Source organism: Siniperca chuatsi, linkage group LG2, assembly GCF_020085105.1.
Source record: "Siniperca chuatsi isolate FFG_IHB_CAS linkage group LG2, ASM2008510v1, whole genome shotgun sequence".
In the NCBI taxonomy this organism is placed as follows: Eukaryota; Metazoa; Chordata; class Actinopteri; order Centrarchiformes; family Sinipercidae; genus Siniperca; species Siniperca chuatsi.
Window position 1 is genome coordinate 31,124,677 of NC_058043.1, and position 21,189 is coordinate 31,145,865.

General features: G+C 40.2%; 1 protein-coding gene across 4 annotated transcripts in view; it reads left to right on the top strand.

Annotated features, from left to right (window-relative positions):
• The window catches only part of LOC122883490 (receptor-type tyrosine-protein phosphatase gamma-like), a 577,119-nt gene that overhangs the window by 123,990 nt on the left and 431,940 nt on the right, over positions 1 to 21,189 (top strand). For all 4 annotated transcript variants that reach the window (XM_044212273.1, XM_044212264.1, XM_044212251.1 and 1 more), the window contains exon 2: positions 10,555 to 10,662. In XM_044212273.1, coding sequence (XP_044068208.1) covers positions 10,555 to 10,662 — 108 coding nt within the window. The remainder of the gene's footprint in view (positions 1 to 10,554; positions 10,663 to 21,189) is intronic.

Here is a 21,189-nt window from a genome sequence, read left to right on the forward strand (position 1 = left end):
GATAGTCAGCTCTATGTATACATGTGTGTTTCAATGACTGTTTAAAACACAAATTGCTGCAAACCTTGATCAGCCTCTGTATGGCATTTTAGCATGCAGGTATATATATTTCCATATAATGTTCTATATCTTCCTTTCTCTCTGTGCTGTGTGGTGATGCAGATGAGCTCTGACAGAGAGGGGGGCTAGTAACCATAGCAACGATGCTGCTGCTTCCCGTCACATTACCACAAGCTAACCCAACCATGGGTTAAACTGACAACTACAGATAGTTGACAAAAACATTCACATCACAAGGTCGACTCAGTAGCTGTTCTGGAGCTTTCAATTGTATCACGCAATCTTTCTCAGCAGATGGAGTTTCCCAGTTGTCAGGAAATGTACCTTTCCATTTTTTCTGGGAACCTTAAGGACTTCTCATTCATGTTAACTACAAATAATCTTAAAAATGTATGATCCATAATGCACTCCCAGTTTTCTTTCTTTACCTGTGTACCTTCACCTCATGTTCATTATTTTCTTATATCAGGACACCTGGTCATGAAATATCACTTACATAAATATGTTATTTTAATAAACTCTTGCTATAATCAAAATGTTTTACTTGTTTAAAAGAGAAAAGTTCAAAGTAGTTAAAATTAGTATTATCACATACTGCTGGAAAAAAAATATTGATTTTGCTGTTGTGAAGCATTATGGGTGGAATTGTCATTAGTATGTGGACACTAAGTTGGATTTTTGTCTACTCTGAAGCTCTGTCAGAGAGAATTCTGTGTTTTGGTTCGACAAAATAATGATGAAAACTTGTCCTTATCATAAGTAAGCTTTCTTCTTTTGACAACATAGACCCTGTAGTTAAAACATTCAAACATCCCTGTCATAACAGCAGTTCTGTCTTCCTCTAGTTCTCTTCTTTTTAGAGCTCAAAATTTAGTGAGACTGACACAGCAATGTGAAAATCCTGAAAACCAAACTTCCAGCACTCTCCTCAGTGCTTGTTCTGTTTCTTTTACCAGAGCTTATTCAGTCTTTGTGCGGAAGTATATCAGCTAAATGTCTATAATGTTAATATTTATACATACATACAGAACAGAACATTGTATTTTTGTGACGAAAATGTTCCCCTTGACACCATCACAGCTTCCCTCCCTCCCTCCCTTCCTCTTCTCCTATTCTTCCCCCTCAGCTTAACAGTAGGCCTCTGTTCATCTCTCCTCCTCTTATCCTCTGCTGCTGACTGGTTGCCATGCAGCGGGTTGTCCATCGGGTTGCTAGGAGAGGAGTGAAATTTTATCATTGGTCCTTAATTCCTCTCCTATTTATGCGCTCTCCTCACTCCATATTCTTTTTCTTCCAGCTTCTCCTTCACCCCTTCTCTGGCTCTCTTTAAGCCCATCGCTTTTATCCCCATCTTATCCTCCTCCTCCCGTTCTCATCTGTCATTCCTCTCCTTCCTCATCTCCTTCAGTGTCCTTCACCTCTGTTTTCAATCTGCCCGCCGTCTCTTTTCGCTGTCACTGACTTAAACATTGTTATTCTTGTGGTAGAAGCCCATAGGAGAGCCCCCTCCCTGAAATAGATTCAGTTTCAGTCTGTCTATTCGCCTTAATGGGGCATCAGCTCTGGATAAATAAAGCCTGTTAAATGGCCGGACACATCTGAACGACCACAACCAAGATGTGATGGAGATGGGAGGGGGGTTGGAGATTGGGGTGTGGGCTCCCCGGGGTACAGAGAGGAATAAAAACAGAGTAAGAAGACATGGGGAAGGAGAGAAGGAGGCAAAACACTGAAAATAAATCTCCAATCTCCAAGTCATTTTTGTCATCTATCTTTTTTTTTTTAACAAAATGAAAAATCTGCTTGTGGACCAATTTTCAAATGGTCAACAAAAGAAAATCTCACTTACCTCTAGTGGTATCTAGTCATGCAAATAACCTGTGTGTGCCTGGAGTTGAACTGAGCTGATATCTCATAATGTATATATTTAATATGAATTTTGTAATTCGGATGGCCACCCACCCTGAGTCTGGTTCTGTCTGAGGTTTCTGCCTCTTAAAAGAAGTTTTTCCTTGCCACTGTCACCAAGTGCTTGCTCATGGTGGGATTTGTTGGGTCTCTGTAAATAACAGAGTATGGTCTAGACCTGCTCTATAGGAAAAGTGCAGTGAGATAACTTCTGTTATGAATTGGTGCAACAATAAATAAAATTGAATTGAATTGAATCAAGCCCTTAATAATTTTCTAGAGATGATAAATATCTATTCATGCAAGGTGATTATTTTCTCTCTCAATGAAGTCTGCAAAGAGTCTGCCCCCCTATTAACGATTCGAGTGATCAGTTGAGAAGACCCTGAGTCGACTAGCATTTTGTCAGTCAATTCAAGAGCAACAGCACGGCAGACTGTAAACTTTACAAACCGAATCTTGTCTAAAAATGACTCAAAACCAATGGAAATGGAGGGCAGCGCGGGGCCAGACAGTGCAGGGCCCAGACAGCGTGGGGCCGGGTAGCGTAACTATTGGTTGTTAGCTGCTCAAATGCTCTCAGCTCTGGCGCTGACTCTAAGTGATACCAGCTATATAGGCTGATATAAGTGTGGGACGGCTGCTCTGCAGGTACACTGAGCTGACACTACCTGGGCAGGGGAGTGAATAATATATGTCTCATATGTGTAGGTTAGGCATATGAAAGAAAATACATCAGTAATAATGTGTTTATAAAAATGAAAAATATCTATAGAAAAAGAAAAGCATTAACCAATGAACCACAAGCATGTGACAAATGAATATACCGAAGACAATTATTGACAGTTTCTTAATGGACTTTGACACTATTACTGGTCTTTTCTGCCCATTTTCAGTCTAGAAAAACATGCCGATTGTTCTTGAAACATCAAATGCACGCTAAATTATCAACCAAAATCAGGTTATGAACAAATCTGAGGTGAGAAACAGGCCATGCAGTTTTAGAATCATACACTATTCTATCTTCTTCAGCTACAATTTGAAGGGGCAACAAATCATGTTTGCATGTAAATGTCAGATTGGTTTAGTGCATATGTGACCAGCCAGAAATTGATTCTCACTGGGTGTTTCCCAGACTTTGATTGATTGTTTCACTTTTTAAAAGATAACATAAGATAAAACTCTAATTTTTAGGACTTTATAACACACTAAACGACTTGCTAAGATGGAGAGTTTTTTACAGTCTGGGACTGCTGATGCTGCTGCAGAGCAATTCGGGGAAAGCTGTGGCCATCATGACATGATTGAAGGACAACGCACAAGGCTTTATAGAGGTCAGGTGATGGTGTGGGGGGGGGCATGTTACTGAAGGCAGAAGCGAAAGACAAATGGATGTAAAGCCACAGAGTGAAGGACAAGAAAGAGAAAGAGGGAAGGGAAAGAAGAAGATGTATTTGGCAAGGATGAAGGGGGTTAAGGCGGGGTCTGTGCATAATTACATTTTCTGTTCTGAGCAGTATTGGGAATCAATAATGTAATTCATAGAAAAGCCATAGAGCTGCCTCCCATTGGCATTCACAGACATGAGCCACACTTACATCCCAAAGAATTAAAACACGAAGAGGGGGGCGAGAGGAGGAGGAAGAGGAGGCGGGGGCAGGGGGTGGATGTGTCTGTCATTGAAATGAAGACTCACCCTTTGTTCATCCTGAGCCTTTAAATCTCCTCCACAATGCCTTGCAAAAAGCTGGAGACTTTGAGTTTCCATTACGACATGATTGACGATTTCAGGTTTGCCTGGTGTCCATATGGAGACAGCTTGGTCTGTCAAGTCAAGTCAGTTTTATTTATATCGCCCAATATCACAAATCATAAATTTTCCTCAAGGGGCTTTACAATCTGAAGGGAGAAGAGAGAGGAAAAGAAGAGCGCACACAGCTTGGAAACTTGTGTGCTTGTGGGACACAAATAAACAGAGTTAGAGAGATGCAGTGTTTTTCAGTATTCTCATCAGCAGGACAAACATGGACTATAAGTACTTTTTAACTCTGGGGACAGACAGGAGCCCTGTATTCTGAGAGCATGGGATGGAGTATAAGGAATATAGTTTAAGGTGATTAGACAGGTATGAATAGGCATGCCCATTTACAATTTTGTAAGTCATTAGAAGCACCTTAAAGTCCGAGTTGATATGGATAGATATGGATAGGGAGCCAATGAAGGGAAGCGGAATTGGTGTAATGTGGTCAAATTTTCTAGTTTTAGTTAAAATTCGAGATGCATCATTCTAAACCATTCCACCAACATCCAGTTTTTCACAGTACACAAGCAGGCATGACTGCATGTAATTTGGCCAAGAGGTGAAATATAAAGAGAAAAAAGGAGAGGGCCAAGAAAAGAGCCCTGAGGAACTCTAAATTTTACATAAAAAAATTTTGATGTAGTATTATGACAGGAAAAACACTGTGTTTTTTCAAATAGCTGAGACTTTAACCACACAAGAGCCAGGCCAGAGACGCCAAACTCAGTGGCGGCTCGTGGAAAATGTTCTAGGTAGGGCTGTGTCACATCCAATCAATTTCAGCAAACATCTCTGTATGATTTAATGCAAAAAAGTGAAGGTATCAAATAGGAATTCCTACTTTGCAATTAAATATTTAACAATTATTTTATTCGTAACAATAAATTAAGTAAGTAAGTAACACCTTGACAAACACAACTGTGACAAACTGCACATAGAACAAAAACACACAGGGGCTGAACATGAACAAATGTACACTACAAGTCAAAGTTTGACTACAACTTGTCTTGTCTGCTTGAATGGTTAGAAAATCAGTGCTCCTTACTTCCTCCAGAATGTAATCCTTTAGCACTGACAGCATGCAGACCAACAGCTTGTTTTGTACCATCTTTGACGCCTTTACAAACAGTAAGTTAGCTGTCTTAGGGGCTCCTCCAGCACACTGTCTAGGGAGGCAACAAAATACACCAATCCCCTGAAAATGCCAGGGTTGTCAAAGGAGTCAGTCTCATCATTCCCATGCAAGGCCAACTCAGAAGCCCCACAAAACACAATTATTTTGGATAAAATGTGCCTGTTTTCAGCCATCTCCTCATTGTGTTTCCTCACTGCGATCCTGTTGCCGCTGTCCAGCTGCGTAGCAGTGTTCACTCTGCCTAATGTGGCTAATGTTAGCTTGACAGAATTATCATATGTGCCCTGGTGTTCTCATGTTTCCTTACTTTCTCAGACAGGTGCATCATATCCCTCACTCCTGTAACTGTCCATGCTGAATCTGTCCCCATTGTTTTAAAAAGCAAGCACGGAAAGCATAATAAGGCATTAGCATGACTGCATCCAGCTAGCCAGGCCTTTCTGGTGTACCAGCCACAAGAGAAGCCTCGCATACACTGCTTCCCTTTTTTTCTAACCTGCTGTCTGATTGCGAGTTCATGTTGATCTGGGCGATAAAATAATCCCCCTTTTTGCATTAGATTTGAGAACGATGACTGGCTAAATTTTATGTCATACGTTCATATCTTTGGCTAAAGTGGTACACAGACCCGCCTCCTGTGGGCGATTTCTCCATCGCCCCAGAGCTGCTGAGACATGCAGACAGGCGGAGGGAACGTGTTGGAAAAGCATATATGTTGCTCAGATGATTTTCTATCATATTTTACACATATTACTGGGTGCACTCCATATTTCAAAAACACAAATATTGACAATTTGTTTAATTTATTATCATTATTGTAGAAAAGGTTTCAGTCGTAGTCATCTGGACACTGTTTTGCCTATGTACCGTTCTTTGCAGTTTTCCTCACTGCACTGAATGGAGTAGACAACATTGCTCTGTTTTTGTGTGGGTAACTTGTCCTTACTTGTCCCTGGTTTAAAGAAACCAGGCAACACTTTAAGACAGAAACTCGTTGCCTGGTTTCTTTAAACCAGGCAACACTTTAAGACAGAAACTCGTTCACCCTAAGGACAAGTTACCCACACAAAAACAGAGCAATGTTGTCTACTCCATTCAGTGCAGTGAGGAAAACTGCAAAGAACGGTACATAGGCGAAACCAAACAGCCACTTCACAAAAGACTTTATCAGCACAGACGACACGCTAACTCAGGATTACAGAGCGCCGTGCATTTGCATTTAAAAGCTACAAACCACACATTTGAAGACAGCGAGGTGAAGATTCTTAGTAGAGAGAAGAGTTGGTTTGAACGGGGTGTCAAGGAAGCCATTTTTGTGAAGAAAGAGAACCCCTCTTTGAACAGAAATGGTGGTCTGAGATTTAATCTGCCCAAAGTCTATCAGAGTGTATTATCACCTTGGTCACGCCTATCACATGCTAATCAGGCACTTAACAGTGATGAAGTAGATGCAGCCAGAGAACAATAGGCCTGATTACTGATCACTGGGCCTTCTTGAAACTATTAGGTCAGTTTCAGGTGAAACTAGCTATTAACAGATACTCAGGCAGATTCCCTCCTGAGGGCAGGGCTTATGTAACTCAGATTAGCTTAAATTTCCAGTTCCCGTCCAATTTTCTCACAATTGAGAATGACTTCCGGATGGGAGCCGAAACGTCTTGATTCTGAAAACAGTGTCCAGATGACTACGACTGAAACCTTTTCTACGATAGAACACTCCTGGACGAATGAGGGACTACACCGTCCTATTATCATTATTATTATTAGTAATGGGTTTTTTTGTGGCTCAAGGGGGGCAGCACCCTAGCGCCCTCTATTGGCCAGCTACCACTGGCCAAACTGATTTTCCAGTCGGTCTAGGAGTATAAAATGATCAATGGTGTCAAAAGTAATTTAGAAAGCATTGAGATCCAGTGATAGAAGCAGTGTGCAATCTGAATACATAGTAAGCAGAGAATAACTGACCACTTTAGTAAGTGCAATTTCAGTGGAGTGACAGAACTTGAAAACAGAACAAAAGGTTCAAGAGGTTACTGTTAAATATACAGACATACAAGGACACACATCCCGTGTGACACACTTGGCAGTTGTCCACTTTGATGGATAAAGTTAGTATGTGAATGTCCCTTTAACAGTGAATAACATTCAAATCCTGGTTTTATTGAACTTGGGTCTTGTCAGTTTTTTTTTTCCCTAATTCCGATGTTTTTTCTTCCAAACGTATTTGGAAGAGAAAACAAAGATGATTTTCATGTGCAATGAGGGATTATTAGAGACATTTCTGGTGCACTCACTTACAGTTTAACTGCAGTACTGGATAAACTTTTGGCATGTTTAATTCAGTTCAATTCAATTCAATTTTATTTATATAGCTCCAATTCATAACAGAAGTTATCTCATTGCACTTTTCCTACAGAGCATGTCTAGACAGTACTCTTTATAATATTAATTACAGAGATCCAACAAATCCCACCATGAGAAAGCATTTGGCGACAGTGGCAAGAAAAAACTTCCTTTAAGAGTCACAAACCTTTAGACAGAACCAGACTTAATGGTGGGCGGCCATCTGCCACTGCCGTGTTAGGTTTTGAGAGAGAGAGAGAGAGAGAGAGAGAGAGAGAGAGAGAGAGAGGTTTTGGGGGAGGGAGGCACAATGCAAATACCACCTAGAATTTTTAAAATAGTAATAATGTAATTGTAGTGATATTAATAAATTAAAAATAAGAATGACAGCTATAGGAATAATAATGACAGTAATAGTAACCAATAACAACAACTGTAGAAGCAGTTTGTTTTAAGGACTAAACTTGATAAAAACTCAGAATAAGGACCAGGAGCGCGGTGCACTATAACAAATAGAATTGGCTGTCGTGTTTTCCAGGTTGGGTGTGAAAGACTAAGAACAAGGCTTTCGAATGAGTTATACAGTAATTTAGTTTAGGTTTAGGGTTGATTAATAGGCTTGAGTCGAAGATGGCTGCAACTCCACCTCCTCGGCCAGTGCCTCGAGGAATGTGAGTATTAATATGACTGGGTGGAGTGGATTCATTTAGGCTAACGTATTCTTCATGACCCAGCCAGGTTTCAGTAAGACAAAATAAGTCAATATGATATTAAATCGTTCACCAGTACAGCTTTAGATGACAGAGATCTGATGTTTAAGAGTCCTCATTTAATTCTCCTATTTTGTTGTGCTTTTTCAGCGTTTTTGTTTAGGTTTTTATGTAGAACTCCTCTTCTGCTAACTTTAGATTTTATTAATTTAAGTGGTCGGGGGGCAGACACCGTCACTAAGGAGTTTTAGGTGTGTAACTGCTCTGGAAGCGCAGAGAAGCGTGTAGGACTGCAACTCTGCTTCCTGGTCTCAACTGTGAGTTGTCATGGTTTTGGTTCACTAATAAACTCGGCCAGATTTCTGGATATGAGAGCTGCTCCATCCAAAGTGGGATGAATGCTAATCTCTCCTACATTTACTCAAGTACTGTACTTAAGTGCAATGCTGTACTTTACTTGAGTATTTCCACTTTGTTACTTTATACTTCTATTCCACTAGATTTTGGTGGCAAATATTGTACAAGAAAATCTAATTGAATATAAATTAAAATAAATAGTGTGAACTTGCTTGATTATTCAGAATAATACCCAAAACCTCCTCAATGAAGTTAAATGTTAAAACAAAACAACACGTACTGTATTCTGGCTGAGGCTTGTAAGACATGTATTAAATGGAAAGTTAAAGGTGGCCTTCAGCAGGTCTAAAAGGTCTTTAAAAGTCCAAATCATAGAGCACAGTAGAGCCATTAGGAGAGAAGCTCTCAGAAATCCTGTCCTCCACTTTAAAGAAGCCAAGAGTTCCATCACTGCCTTTTCTTTAGTAGGAATGAAGAAGGTCTCTCAGCCCGAGAAGAGGTGATTTAAAGTTTCACACATGAAACTGGCAGAAGGATTCTTGATTTTTCCATTTGAACATTCTTCTCCCAAATGAAATGCATGAGAAATTAAATTCCAAGAAATGCTGTAATGTGTCTGACTGTGAGAAGGGATTTTATGTTTTGAAAAGGCATGAACCTTAAGATATTTACTAATATCTTACTGGTCTATGCACTAGCTAAGATTTTTATGTTTGATACCAATGAAAATATTTTTGAACTATTAGTGCCATGAGCAGCTTTTTATTTTGGAATATTTTAATATAAAAGGGACATGATGTGGTAGCATCCAGTCCCAGCTTTTATTGCATCAACTTGTTACCCAAATCAATTTGTTATCTTTCTACTAATCATAGTTCCCCAGGACAGGAATGGCCTGTACTGTAACTGCTTATCTTGATCATTCGCAGGCGGTCTGAAACAACAAAAGCAGAGATGCATTAAACCACAAAGAAAGAAATATGAGTATATGAGTAGAATGGTCAAAATGGACAGAGAGAATATTACAATAGTACACCACACCATTATGGCAGTGTTGATGTTGTGATATATTTTCAAGTTATACGTTTTTTATGAATATTTGTCTGAGGACATCCTCAGACCATGGCCAGATTAACCTGTTGGGGCCTCAGGGGAAAGATTTTCTGTTGGGCCCCTATTGACCCCCATTTCTACCCCCCACCCTTTGTGAATTAAGTATGTTCCCTTTGGCCTTCAAGTTCCCAGCTCACAGCAGACTGTACACGGCAGCTTCATTGTATGCCCAGAGACCCAGATAAGAACCAGCAATTCTGTGCTGGAATAAAATGAACTGGCCCCAGGTTTTCTGAATAATAAAGGTCTTGAGTCAGGATCAAAAAATAACTAAAATTCTGGACCTGCCTCCGCTGATATAGTACTTTAGTGGTGCAGAATCCCTTACAAATTTGCAATTAATCAAATTACAAAAACTGATTGGCATGCTGTGAACCTGGGACTTTTGGGGCCTCTAGAGGTCTGGGGTCTTGGGACCCTGTTGATAATCCAGGCTTACCTCAAACATCAGGTACAGTTTTCAGCATCATTCTTTATTCCAAAGGGCCTCAGGCCACAAGAAAAACGAATTTAATCGTCACACTCGCTAAATGGATGCTCTAATTAATACATAATGTGAAGACATTATGAAAACCCCATCTTTTTACGGCAGAGGATGTATCTAAATTTAGCTACTCAGAGAACTGTCTAAATTAGACACTGTTCAAGCCATATTTCATTGTTATTGCACTAGATATACTGTATCAGAACACTTCGAGCCCATTCTTTAGAATCACACAATATTTTGACCCTATATAATAAAGCCAGAGCAGCCAAAGCTGACATTTCTCTGTTTATTTCGTTCTGATGTTTTTGTCTCTACTCTCTATTATTTGTATGTATTTTTCTGATTCTGCAAAATCCTTTTGGTCTCACTTGTGATGCTGTTTTGCATGAGCAGGTGCTGAGGACTGAGGGTGTCCTTAAATGTTTTCTAGACAGTTAAGTTCCACATCGTAGATATTCTTTGCTGTTGACCTTTGTTCCACTGTGAATGTTATTATGAGGCAGCTTGCGTGGTAAGGCAGCTAAGGACACAGTTGGCTGTCATCCTGCCCAGCAGGTATCCAGGCAGGGCAGCAGAGTGCTGCGAAGCTCTGCTGCTGTTTATGCTAACCCACATGACCACATGTTCTCCTCCCTTGCAGCACTGACAGGAAGCCAGTCCCAAGCCCCTATCCTAGGCCTTCGCAAAGCCACACCACGGACACGACACCGGAGAGCCGCCACCGAGGAGACCTACTGGGCCTACTCAGGTCTGTGTACTTCTTTCTCTGTGAGAACCAGTCTTTCCAGTAAATTTGTGGTGAGCCTTCAATTGTTCAAGCAGGGGATCCACACGCCATGGGAACCTTGAAAAGCCTGAAACTTTTCAGTATTAGAAAAAAGCTGGAAAATTACAAGAAAAGTTACGTATCTGGAGAAATTATTCCATTTTCGTATTTGCCACAACACTGTCAGAAATACCAAAACAGCTAGCAGCTGAAAGGGCTGTGTTTAGCATCAGATTAGATGGTTAATGGGTAAAGTATTTCCACTGATTAGTGAATCTGTTTAGTAGTAACAAAAGACATAGTAGAGATGTGATGACAGGCCTCTTGAAAATGCCTGGCAACAGAACATTTTGTGGTTGTTTTTGTCCACATATTGTTAAGGGCAGAAAATCAAATAAATGACACTAGATGGCATGTATGGGATAATCTGTCTTTATGGTAAACCTGTCAAGGGGTTAAATTCTTGTAAATTCTCAAATTGTGGCCTTAATTTGCCCCAACTGCAGAGAAAATTAGGTGTCTATTTTAAATAGGCCTATATTAGAGACATTTGCTGTTAATGCAAACTTAACACTTCCTCCATGTTTACCTGTTGTCTTGATAAAGCACATTTCTACAGCACTAATTCAATTAGTACTACAACAAACATATCATACTCACCACTCTGCTGCTCTGCTCTTTCTCTTTTTAACACAAATACTGTTCCTACTAGTGTAGTTGCTTCTACTTTGCAGTTTTTTGGATCTCTGCTAGCGAAGCTACCGTCAGTGAAATTCATCACTTCCTGCATCACATTAAAAACCTTCCTACAGTTTAAAGTGCATCTTCTTGGAGGCTTTTAATGTGAAACATCTGCAGGAAGTGTAGTTTCATTGAAAGTAGCTTACTGTAACAGCAAACGACAGAACAGAAAAGTAAAAGTAATTGGAAGAAATTAGTGACCAGCCTTTATTGCATTGCCCCCAGCTATTATAAAAGACTCAGCCATTATTGAATACTGGATTTTGTTTTAGTATATACAGTAGGTTTAATGCTTCCTGATTTAGGTTTAGGGTTAGATGTTAGGTTCACAAGTACAGTAAGACAAAGTTGTGTGATTTAGAGCATGCTGTGTAAGTTTTAGAGTAAAATCAGTAATGTGCCACTCTCTTTTTCTTCATCTCTTAGCCGCTTTCCTCCTCATCTCTCCTTTGTGCTCCTTTTTTTATTTTACCAGTGCTTCAGAGGAGAAAAAAGCCACTTCCGCTGTCCCTTTAGAGCCTTTAGTTTTTCAGAGGGGCAGCATTAATCTTCACCATGCAAGTGACGCAAGCCCCGGGCCACAAATTATCTTTTAGTTTATTTATTTCAATATTTCTGCTGGCTCGTCTAACTCTCAGTGGTTTCCTGTCATGCCTGCAAGAGCGCAGGAGCTTGTGGATAAAAAACAGAGCTGGTGACAGTTTAACTTAGTGTTGCTGCTGCTGATACTAAAATCTACCGATGCTCTCCTGCTGTCCCCCCGCACATGTTTGATCGCAGCTCTTACATAAGATGCTGATGTAATGGTGGGCAGGATCCAGGCAAGAGAGGAAAACAATAGAGAGACAGCAGGCTGACATACTGGTGGATATTTTATTTTTATGTCATTGTAAGAGCCACAAAGAGTCGAAGTTACGGGAAAATTCTGTTTTTTTTCCAACGTGGGTCTTATTGGCCAGTATTATGTAAGGTTAGCACATTACTGTAGTCATCTCTGTCATTGTGGAGAGTGGACAAAAACATGCATGTTAAAAAAGTTTTACAACAGAATTCTCAATTCAACCTAAACTTAACAATGAAAAGCAGTTATTAAGAGGCAAACAATAAGTTTTGTTGACATGGACTGTTACCTTTGTCACTAATGCTTTGGTATTTTCTTAGGTTTCTAGAGTCATTTAACAGAAAGAGCAAAGTGAATTCAAATTAAGCGTCTTTTCGTTGTTACTAAAAACTAGTTCATGTATGATTATTAAATGAAAAGTCCTTTACATTGCTACACTCTCTTCCATTGCAGACAATTTTGAGTGATATCATATTTTCTGACACACACACACACACTCACTCTCTCTCTCTCTCCATCTTATTTGATGACTTCTCCAAAGTTTCCTAAACTTCCATCTCTCCTAATTAGCTTGTTCTAATCGCGTCCTCCAGAGGTCTGTCCAATCAAGACTGCAGCAGGCCCTTGCTGTTCTGCCCTCTGCCTGATCAGAATGGCAGATTAAAACCGGGCACAATGCTGACAAATCAAGTTATCTGGGGACGGCCCTATACCTCCAGAATGAGATACAGAGACAAAGAGACAGAAAAAGACAAATATTCACACAGTCACCCTGTGCATGTGCTTCACTATCACTACAGGCTCACAATTAAAATGTGATGTATGTGTGCCTTGTGTACCAAGGCAGTTTAGTTTTTCAGGGATATTATTATATGACAATTTGAGAAAATAAAAAACGTGTGAATATTTTGTAAAATGGCAGCATATGACATAAGAAAATTACCATGTTAAAAGGAGAATTGTGCTTTCATGTCATTGTTTTGGTAAATATGTCAGCTATGACTCCCTGAACATTTCAGGGAGAAACATCCAATCACTGAGCTTAAAAGTGATAAAACATTCAGCAGTTTAAATTAACTCACTTTTGGATTCTGGGTCAATTTTGCATGAATTCGTCAACTATGGCATGATGGGGGAATAATACTTCCATAACCAGTGGCACTTTCCATTTTGCATGTGTATTATCCCACAGTGCTACATGAAAAATATGGAACTAACCAAGCACCAATTACAATCATGCACTGTAGATGACCTAAATAGTGTCCAATACTGATTTTTTGACAACTGGCAACAAAGCACTGTGTTGTGTTCTACATAGAATTGACTGTAGAGAAAATAGCGAAGGACTTGATTGTACGTTAAAAAAAGATTTATCTTCTATAGGTCATTGTGAGCATTAAATACCAGAAACTCTAGGCTTGGCCTGTTGAGCAAATCTGGACAGTCAGTACCAAAAAGCTAATTACACAAATTGCTAATTCATATTCTGGTATATATAGTTTTCTCATATAGAAATTATAATACGAATGAAGATTAATTGGTGCACTATCTATACTGTCATTTACTAATTATTGATATGACGTTATGGTGCAATCAAATGACATTGTAATGAGATGAATCAAAGTTATTATTATGAGAATATAACTTCAATTATATTAACTGGAAGTCATTATGAGGCTGAGTCTCAAAGTTTAACTGCTCACGATAACTTCACAGGACCATAGAATTGTGATATATGTTCCCCATTCAACATAATTACAAGTGCTTTGCTTTTAAGAGGCTGTCTTTTGCAATGGGCTGACTGTAACACTTGGAGGTCAAATTGATTGGCTCTTCCTCCCTGGCTGCTGGACCACTGAAATACCAGAGTGCTTGTTTTGAGAGACTTTCTTTAATTTTTCCATTCACAATATGACCCACATGTTGGTATTAACTCCCTGCTCCCTGTCTTATACCACTGATACACACACACACACACACACATTTGACTGGAAATTAATTTTCTGACCTGCACAATGTCAAGGCTTCCTATCATCGGAAGAGGCTAACCTAATTTGTGTGCTCTTTGTCGAGACGTTTTACCATTCAACACTAGTCACCATCAGAGTGCTCTCAGGCCTTTGTGCTGCAGCCTTGAAGTGGGTGAATGAAGATGGAAATTGATGATATGTTGTACAGTCATTTTAATGAAGAGGGAAAGCAATTTTATTAGCCTGACAGTAAGTGGTGTTGTCTGTCTTTTTTTCACATCTGAAAATTTAAAGGCCGACAAAATAGAGTATTAAATCTGCAAATTGGAAAAGAAAGACCAAAGGAGTTTGTTCAATAATAACATGTTTTGAAGCACAAGTCAGTGTCTAAAATATTTGTGAGACTTGTCTTCTTGTCAAAGTATTTTTAGATACAAAAAATTATTTACGTACATATTTGAATATTCATAGGGCTCTGCATTTTTCTCAACCAATCAAAATCGTAGGCTTAAATTAATTCCATTTACAAACATTATATTAAATCAACAAACTTTAAACTACTATTTAATTTACATATACAGATCTTGGATTGTACCTTTAACAAAATTAAGATATGGCAGACTTCACTCTTTATTTTTCTTGCCAAAAAAGACCATTTAATGCCTAAATACCAACAATGAATGTATCCAACTAACAAGTATTTTGTGTGTATCTGATAGATCCTGTTCCGGCAGGATCTGGCACAAATTAAGCCCTGCATGAACCCCTGTGGTACAGTACCATAAGCCCATGTGGGCTGACTGTAAGAGCTTCTCCTGGCCTTTCGGTAGTCACTGCTTGTTAGTAACTTAATTTAAAAACAAAAACCTTTTTATCAGATCCTTCTAACAGATTTAGCAGATGTGTATGGAACTACACTGTAGACTGTAGTCTCAGTAATTAACTTGTGACAGTGATCTAAGGAATGGGTTCAACATGGGTTAATCCTGTGTTCAGTAAACCTGTGTCCATGTATAAAAGGGGTATATGGCAGGCAAGGGAAATTTCTCGAATACACACTCATTTAACAGCCTTTCAAGAGCTGTCCTAGCAGCAACAATCAGTAAATACCAACCTGTTCTCATTCCCAGGTCGTCAAATACCGACTTCTTGTCACGTCCCTTGGCATCTCATACAGACTCACAAGGTATCCTTTAGTGTCTTTATGAGATGCACCAGGCTTTCAATTAATTCCAATGTAAAACCATCCACAGCAATATTACACTGCTGTCGTGTCTAGATAGTAACGCTGGATTTGCGAAACTCTCACGAGATTTGTACATGTTGTTTCTTCATTGTGCGCGTTCTTAAACATAACCAAGTAGTTTTGTTGCCTAAACCTAAATCTCACGAGTTTCCGTAAATCCAGGGTTTCTATCTAGACAGGACCACTGCTCAGAGGAACTGCTCCGGCCGTCCATTCACTCCAATATTAACCTGACCGTGGTGCTGTAAGACGCTGTGATCATCAGTCCCATTATAGAACCAAGGATCTGCTGCCCCGAAGTATTTTCCTCACTGTTCCCATGTTAAGGTTTTCTTTCAATGATGTCCTTGATAATTCAGCAATACGATAGGTCAGTGTTACAGCTATCAGTTTAGATTATTTCTCCTTCGATTCTGAGAAATAAAGCTTTTTTGTCCTATTCTTTTCTATTGGCCTGTGTCCACATCACTTGACTGCCAAGTTTCTTTTGTGAAAACCAAAATGGTGGACATTTATTTTATTCTCAGTGGAAAATGCAGTATTTTAACATAGTTTAAATGTGTTTTGATAACATTTCTAGTGAGAAATGTGTGTTTTATTCTCATAATCTTCGTTCAGAGAATGTATATGATCCTTAGTTTTGTTAGATATTACAAAGATTCTCTCAGGTCTTGCACGAGGGAGATTCGCTTGTTACAGCAGCTCAAGATTCAACACGTACAGGAAAAAGGTTGATGGATACAAAATACACAAAAAATAGAAATGGAGAATAGAAAATATGAGCTATAAACACTATATACACCTGTCATTTATAAAGATATATGTGATGGCTAATTGCACAGAATACTTGCACAGATATTGTAATACACAGATGGTGTGTAGCACTATACTACTATGAGAGATACAGCAGGAGGTAGTTGCACAGTATAAATAAATTATAAATAATTGTACAGGAAATATTTTAAGTATAATTGAAATGATATATACATATACAGTGGGTACGGAAAGTATTCAGACCCCTTTAAATGTTTCACTCTTTGTTTCAGTGCAGCCATTTGCTGAAATCAAAAAAGTTTATTTTATTTCTCATTAATGTACACTCAGCACCCCATCTTGACAGAAAAAAACAGAAATGTAGAAAGTTTTGCAAATTTATTAAAAAAGAAAAACTGACCAAAATTTTGCTTTCCCTTGGTCCTTGCTCAGAATTCAGACTCATACTTATGTTCACTCACTCAAACTGCTAACAAACCAGATAAATTGAATCCGCTTCTGAATCGGTTGTACATTTTCATGTTACTGGTTCAACCATGGGTTCAGGGGCATGCATGGGTTCAGTGATTAATTAAGTAAATTACATTTGTTTGAATATATCTTTGTTTCTATAGAATGTATCTGGAGCTGCCTACATATTCTAGAAACTGTGTTTGCTGTTCAAATTGACATGACAAAGTCATGGCTAAACCAGGAATGCAAAAACAACATGCCAACTGTAACCAAGGCCTTATGACCTGTGGCTGAATTAGATCAAATAACTGCAGCCTGGTTCCTACATCTGGTGGAAAGCTGAAACCAGAAGAGTAGAGGCTGTCATAGCAGCAGATTAATGCCCATGGTTTTGGAATGACATGTTCAACTATCACAAATAGGTGTAATGTTTGGTTGTCTACATACTTTTGGGTGTGTAGTTGAAAGTATATGTCAATTATATCCATTGCCATTGTTTTCTATAGTCTGTCTACTAATCAATCAAACCAGCTATGAAATGCAGGAACAACAGTTCTGCCAAGATCTTCAACATATTCAGAGTACACATGTGGACAAGAAACCTGCTCTCAATCAACCTTGTTACATCTATACTGCTGCTGTCATCACATAAATGCCCACAGTATGCGTGTGCACACAGTCCTATGTTTGTGTGTGTGCATATTTATTAAATGAATGGCAGCAACCAATTTAGCTGTCCGTGTGAGGTGTGAGGTTTGATGTATTATACGAGTACTCTGTGTGATTGCGTCAGTGGCTGCATGTCTAATGCAGGATCAAACTGACTCACTCTCTGGGAAAAACGCATCGATTTGATGCCCTCACAGCCATCATAATATTTCTACACCTCTCAGGTAGTCCTTGAGTAGCCTTGGACACTATTGAGGACTCAGAGGATAATGTCCATCAAGTGAATATATCAAGTAAGCCAGCTCTGCAGTCATGAAGCACCTAAAAATAGGCCTGTCATTCTGCTGGAAGCACTAGTTGAGTCAGTTCATTTCAACAATACTGTAACAACCTCCTTTTGAACATCAAGTCATTGTCCACAGTAGTTTGCAGTTCCCTGCAAGGAGACACAAAGCTTTTTGGCACACTTTTAAATTTTGGAACCGCCTGAGTCTTGTCAGACCTATGTAGAATCATTACACTTCATTATATTGTCATCACATATGGTATGCAATCAGCAAGCAGTAGAAGATATTCAGCTGTATCGCTTTATATGGTGTGTTACTAATGTAGGAAATGTACGTGTTTGGGAAACAGCAGTAGTTTCAAGAATTCTCCACCATAATATGTAATTAAAGTTTAGCTCAGTTACAGAGTTAATCAGAATTATTAAGCGGAACTACTTTAACTATTCGTCCAGCGATATAATTTCAGTGTCCACACAACAAGCACTGATCAAAGTTTCTCTTGGTGATCAGTCAAAAGTGTCTACAACACACAAATTAGCTTTGGGAATTAACCTGAACTCAGGTAGCAAGAGGTAAAACAAGGAACGGATATGTAAAGTGACTGAATGTAAGTTATAGAAAACCAAGGCAACAGCTATGTATTCAAAACATTTATTACTAACTCTACTAACAAAGAAAGACACAACAATGTCTCAATACAATGCTAACTACACATACAATGACGCTACAGTGAAGGAATATATGGTTTGGTAACGCAGAGAAGGAATGAGACACCTTGCACCAGTAACAAAGAAAATCCACTGTTACATTCCAGTGAGGGTCTTTTATAGAGAAATTTTGGTAATGAAGTTCAAAGAAGCATCTGACCAATCAGTGGACGTACTGACCACTCAGGGCAGTGTCAAACTTCAACCCCACGTGGGATGCTGTCCACTAGAGGTCAGAGGCCAAGTGATTTTTACTTACTTACTTTACTTACTTTCAAGACAATTTCTGAAATAACCATACCTTGTTACTAAATAACTACTATGAATTAAGATCTGGTGTTGTGATGCCCATGGAAGGCCACCCCCTTTAAGCTGTCTGTTCTGATCAGAGATATCCTACACAAAAGACTGTGTTTTTGCCTTTCTAGTTCAGTCATGAATTCATCATATGAATTTGAATAGTACATAGTTTTATGTCATGTCTGTAAAAACAGATATATTTCAAACCAATGTCTTCTATTTCCTGCATCACCAACCTCACTTTGGGCCCCAAACCCAAGGCTGAGAAACTCTGACTTGCATGTAAATTTGCAGCCAATTCAGCATACTATATGAAGTAGATGGTGGTTTATGGGGCCATTATTGTAGCAAAACTGTGTGCATAATCAGATTTATAAATGTGTAAAAGAATATCTCAATGCGTACTGAGATTTGTGAATGTGTACAGGAAACTGCAAATGTGTATTCAGAATCTGTGTGTGCGTAATCAGATTTGTAAATGTGTAAAAAAGATCTGCAAATCTGTATTCAGACAAATCTGTAAATGTGTACATAGATATTAATGGCTGAAAAGTCTGTTGCTCCAAGAGGTGGAAATACAGCTATAAGTTACAACTCAGACGGGGCTCTCAGTTGACTGACAACTGAAACAACTGAAACAATGGAAACTTACCGCTGATCCTGGAGGATCAGCGGTAAGGGGGAATCTGTCGTGTCGCCAGCCTCTGTGGAGATGGGAACAGAAGGATGAAACGGTTTGAGTAGTGAGAAATGGAAGGTAGGGTGTATCCTATACTGTGCAGGTAATTGTAGCTTGTACATGACTGGATTTATTTGTTCTAGTATGGTAAAGGGACCAATGAATCTGGGACTTAGCTTTCTGCAAGGCAGGTACATCCTGATGTCGTGGGTGGATAGCCAGACCTTTTGGCCGGGTAGGTACTCAGGAGTGGTGGTTCTCCTACGGTTGCCTGCAGAGTGCTCTTCTGAGTTGACGGTGAGCCGCGTCCCAGACCCTCTCGCTCTCTCGGAACCAGTAGTCCACGGCGGGAACCTCCAAGGGCTCCCCAGACCATGGAAAGAGAGGGTCTGGTAACCGAGTACGCACTGGAAGGGAGTGAGTCCAGTAGTTGATTGACGTAGAGAGTTCTGGGCGTACTCGGCCCAGCCCAGGAACTGGTTCCAAGAGTCCTGATGGCCATGGCAGAAGGTACATGAAAAGCGCCCAATCTCCTGAATCTTCCACTCCGTCTGGCCGTTATTTTGGGGATGGTAACCAGAGGAGAGGCTGACGGTCACACCCAGGAGTGAGAAGAAGGCTTTCCATACCCGGGAGATGAATTGTGGACCTCTGTCGGAAACGATGTCCTCCGGGATTCCATAATGCCTGAAGACATGATTAAAGAGGCATTCAGCGGTCTCCATGGCCGTGGGTAGTCCTTGGAGTGGAATAAGACGACAAGATTTTGAGAACCGGTTCATGACCACGAAGATGCAGGTGTTGTTGTCAGATGGAGGGAGATCCGTGATGAAGTCTACTCCTAGGTGTGACCAGGGTCTGTTGGGCGTCGGAAGGGGAAATAGTTTGCCTGTGGGAAGATGACGTGGAGACTTAGACATGGCACATTCTTGACAACGTTGTACGTAGCTTCTCACATCCATAGCCATATTTGGCCACCAGAAGCGTTCTCGTAGCAGCGAGAGGGTTTCATTGGCCCCACGGTGACCAGTGCCCAGAGAGGTGTGAGAAGTGTGGACGAGTTTGTTGCGCTGGGTTCTAGGAACATACTGAAGACCAGGGGGACAGCCCGGCGGAGTGTTGGTGGAGGCATTGGAGGAGGGAACTGAATCCTCCGACCATTGAATGGGATTAATGAACACATGCTGGGGAAGAATGGGTTCTGGCTTTTCAGTGGTGACTTCGTGAGCGTGTAGACGGGATAACGCATCTGCTTTGGAGTTCTTGGAACCGGGACAATATGAGATATTGAATTGGAATCTTGTGAAAAACAGGGCCCAGCGTGCCTGCCGAGGATTGAGACGTTTGGCTTTCTTGAGATACTCTAGGTTTTTATGATCTGTCAACACTGTGAAGGGGTGCTGGGCGCCCTCCAGCCAATGCCTCCATTCCTCCAATGCCAACTTAACAGCCAGCAATTCTCGGTCGCCGATGTCGTAGTTTCTCTCCGCCGGGCTAAGCTTCCGGAAAAAGAAAGCACATGGGTGGAGTTTGGCCGGGGTTCCCTGCAGTTGTGACAGCACCGCTCCTACCCCAGTAGTAGAGGCATCCACCTCTACCGTAAAAGGTTTCTCGGGATCTGGATGGGGTAGGAGCGGTGCGCTGGTGAAGGTCCTTTTGAGGAGGTCGAAAGCTTCTTGTGCGGCTGGTGGCCAGGACAGAGACTTGGGCTTGTTGTGGAGAAGGCTTGTCAGGGGATGGACTATATGCTATAGTTTTGTATGAAGCGATGGTAGAAGTTAGCAAACCCCAGGAATCGTTGCAGTTCCTTAATTGTTGTAGGTGTGGGCCAACTCCGGATGG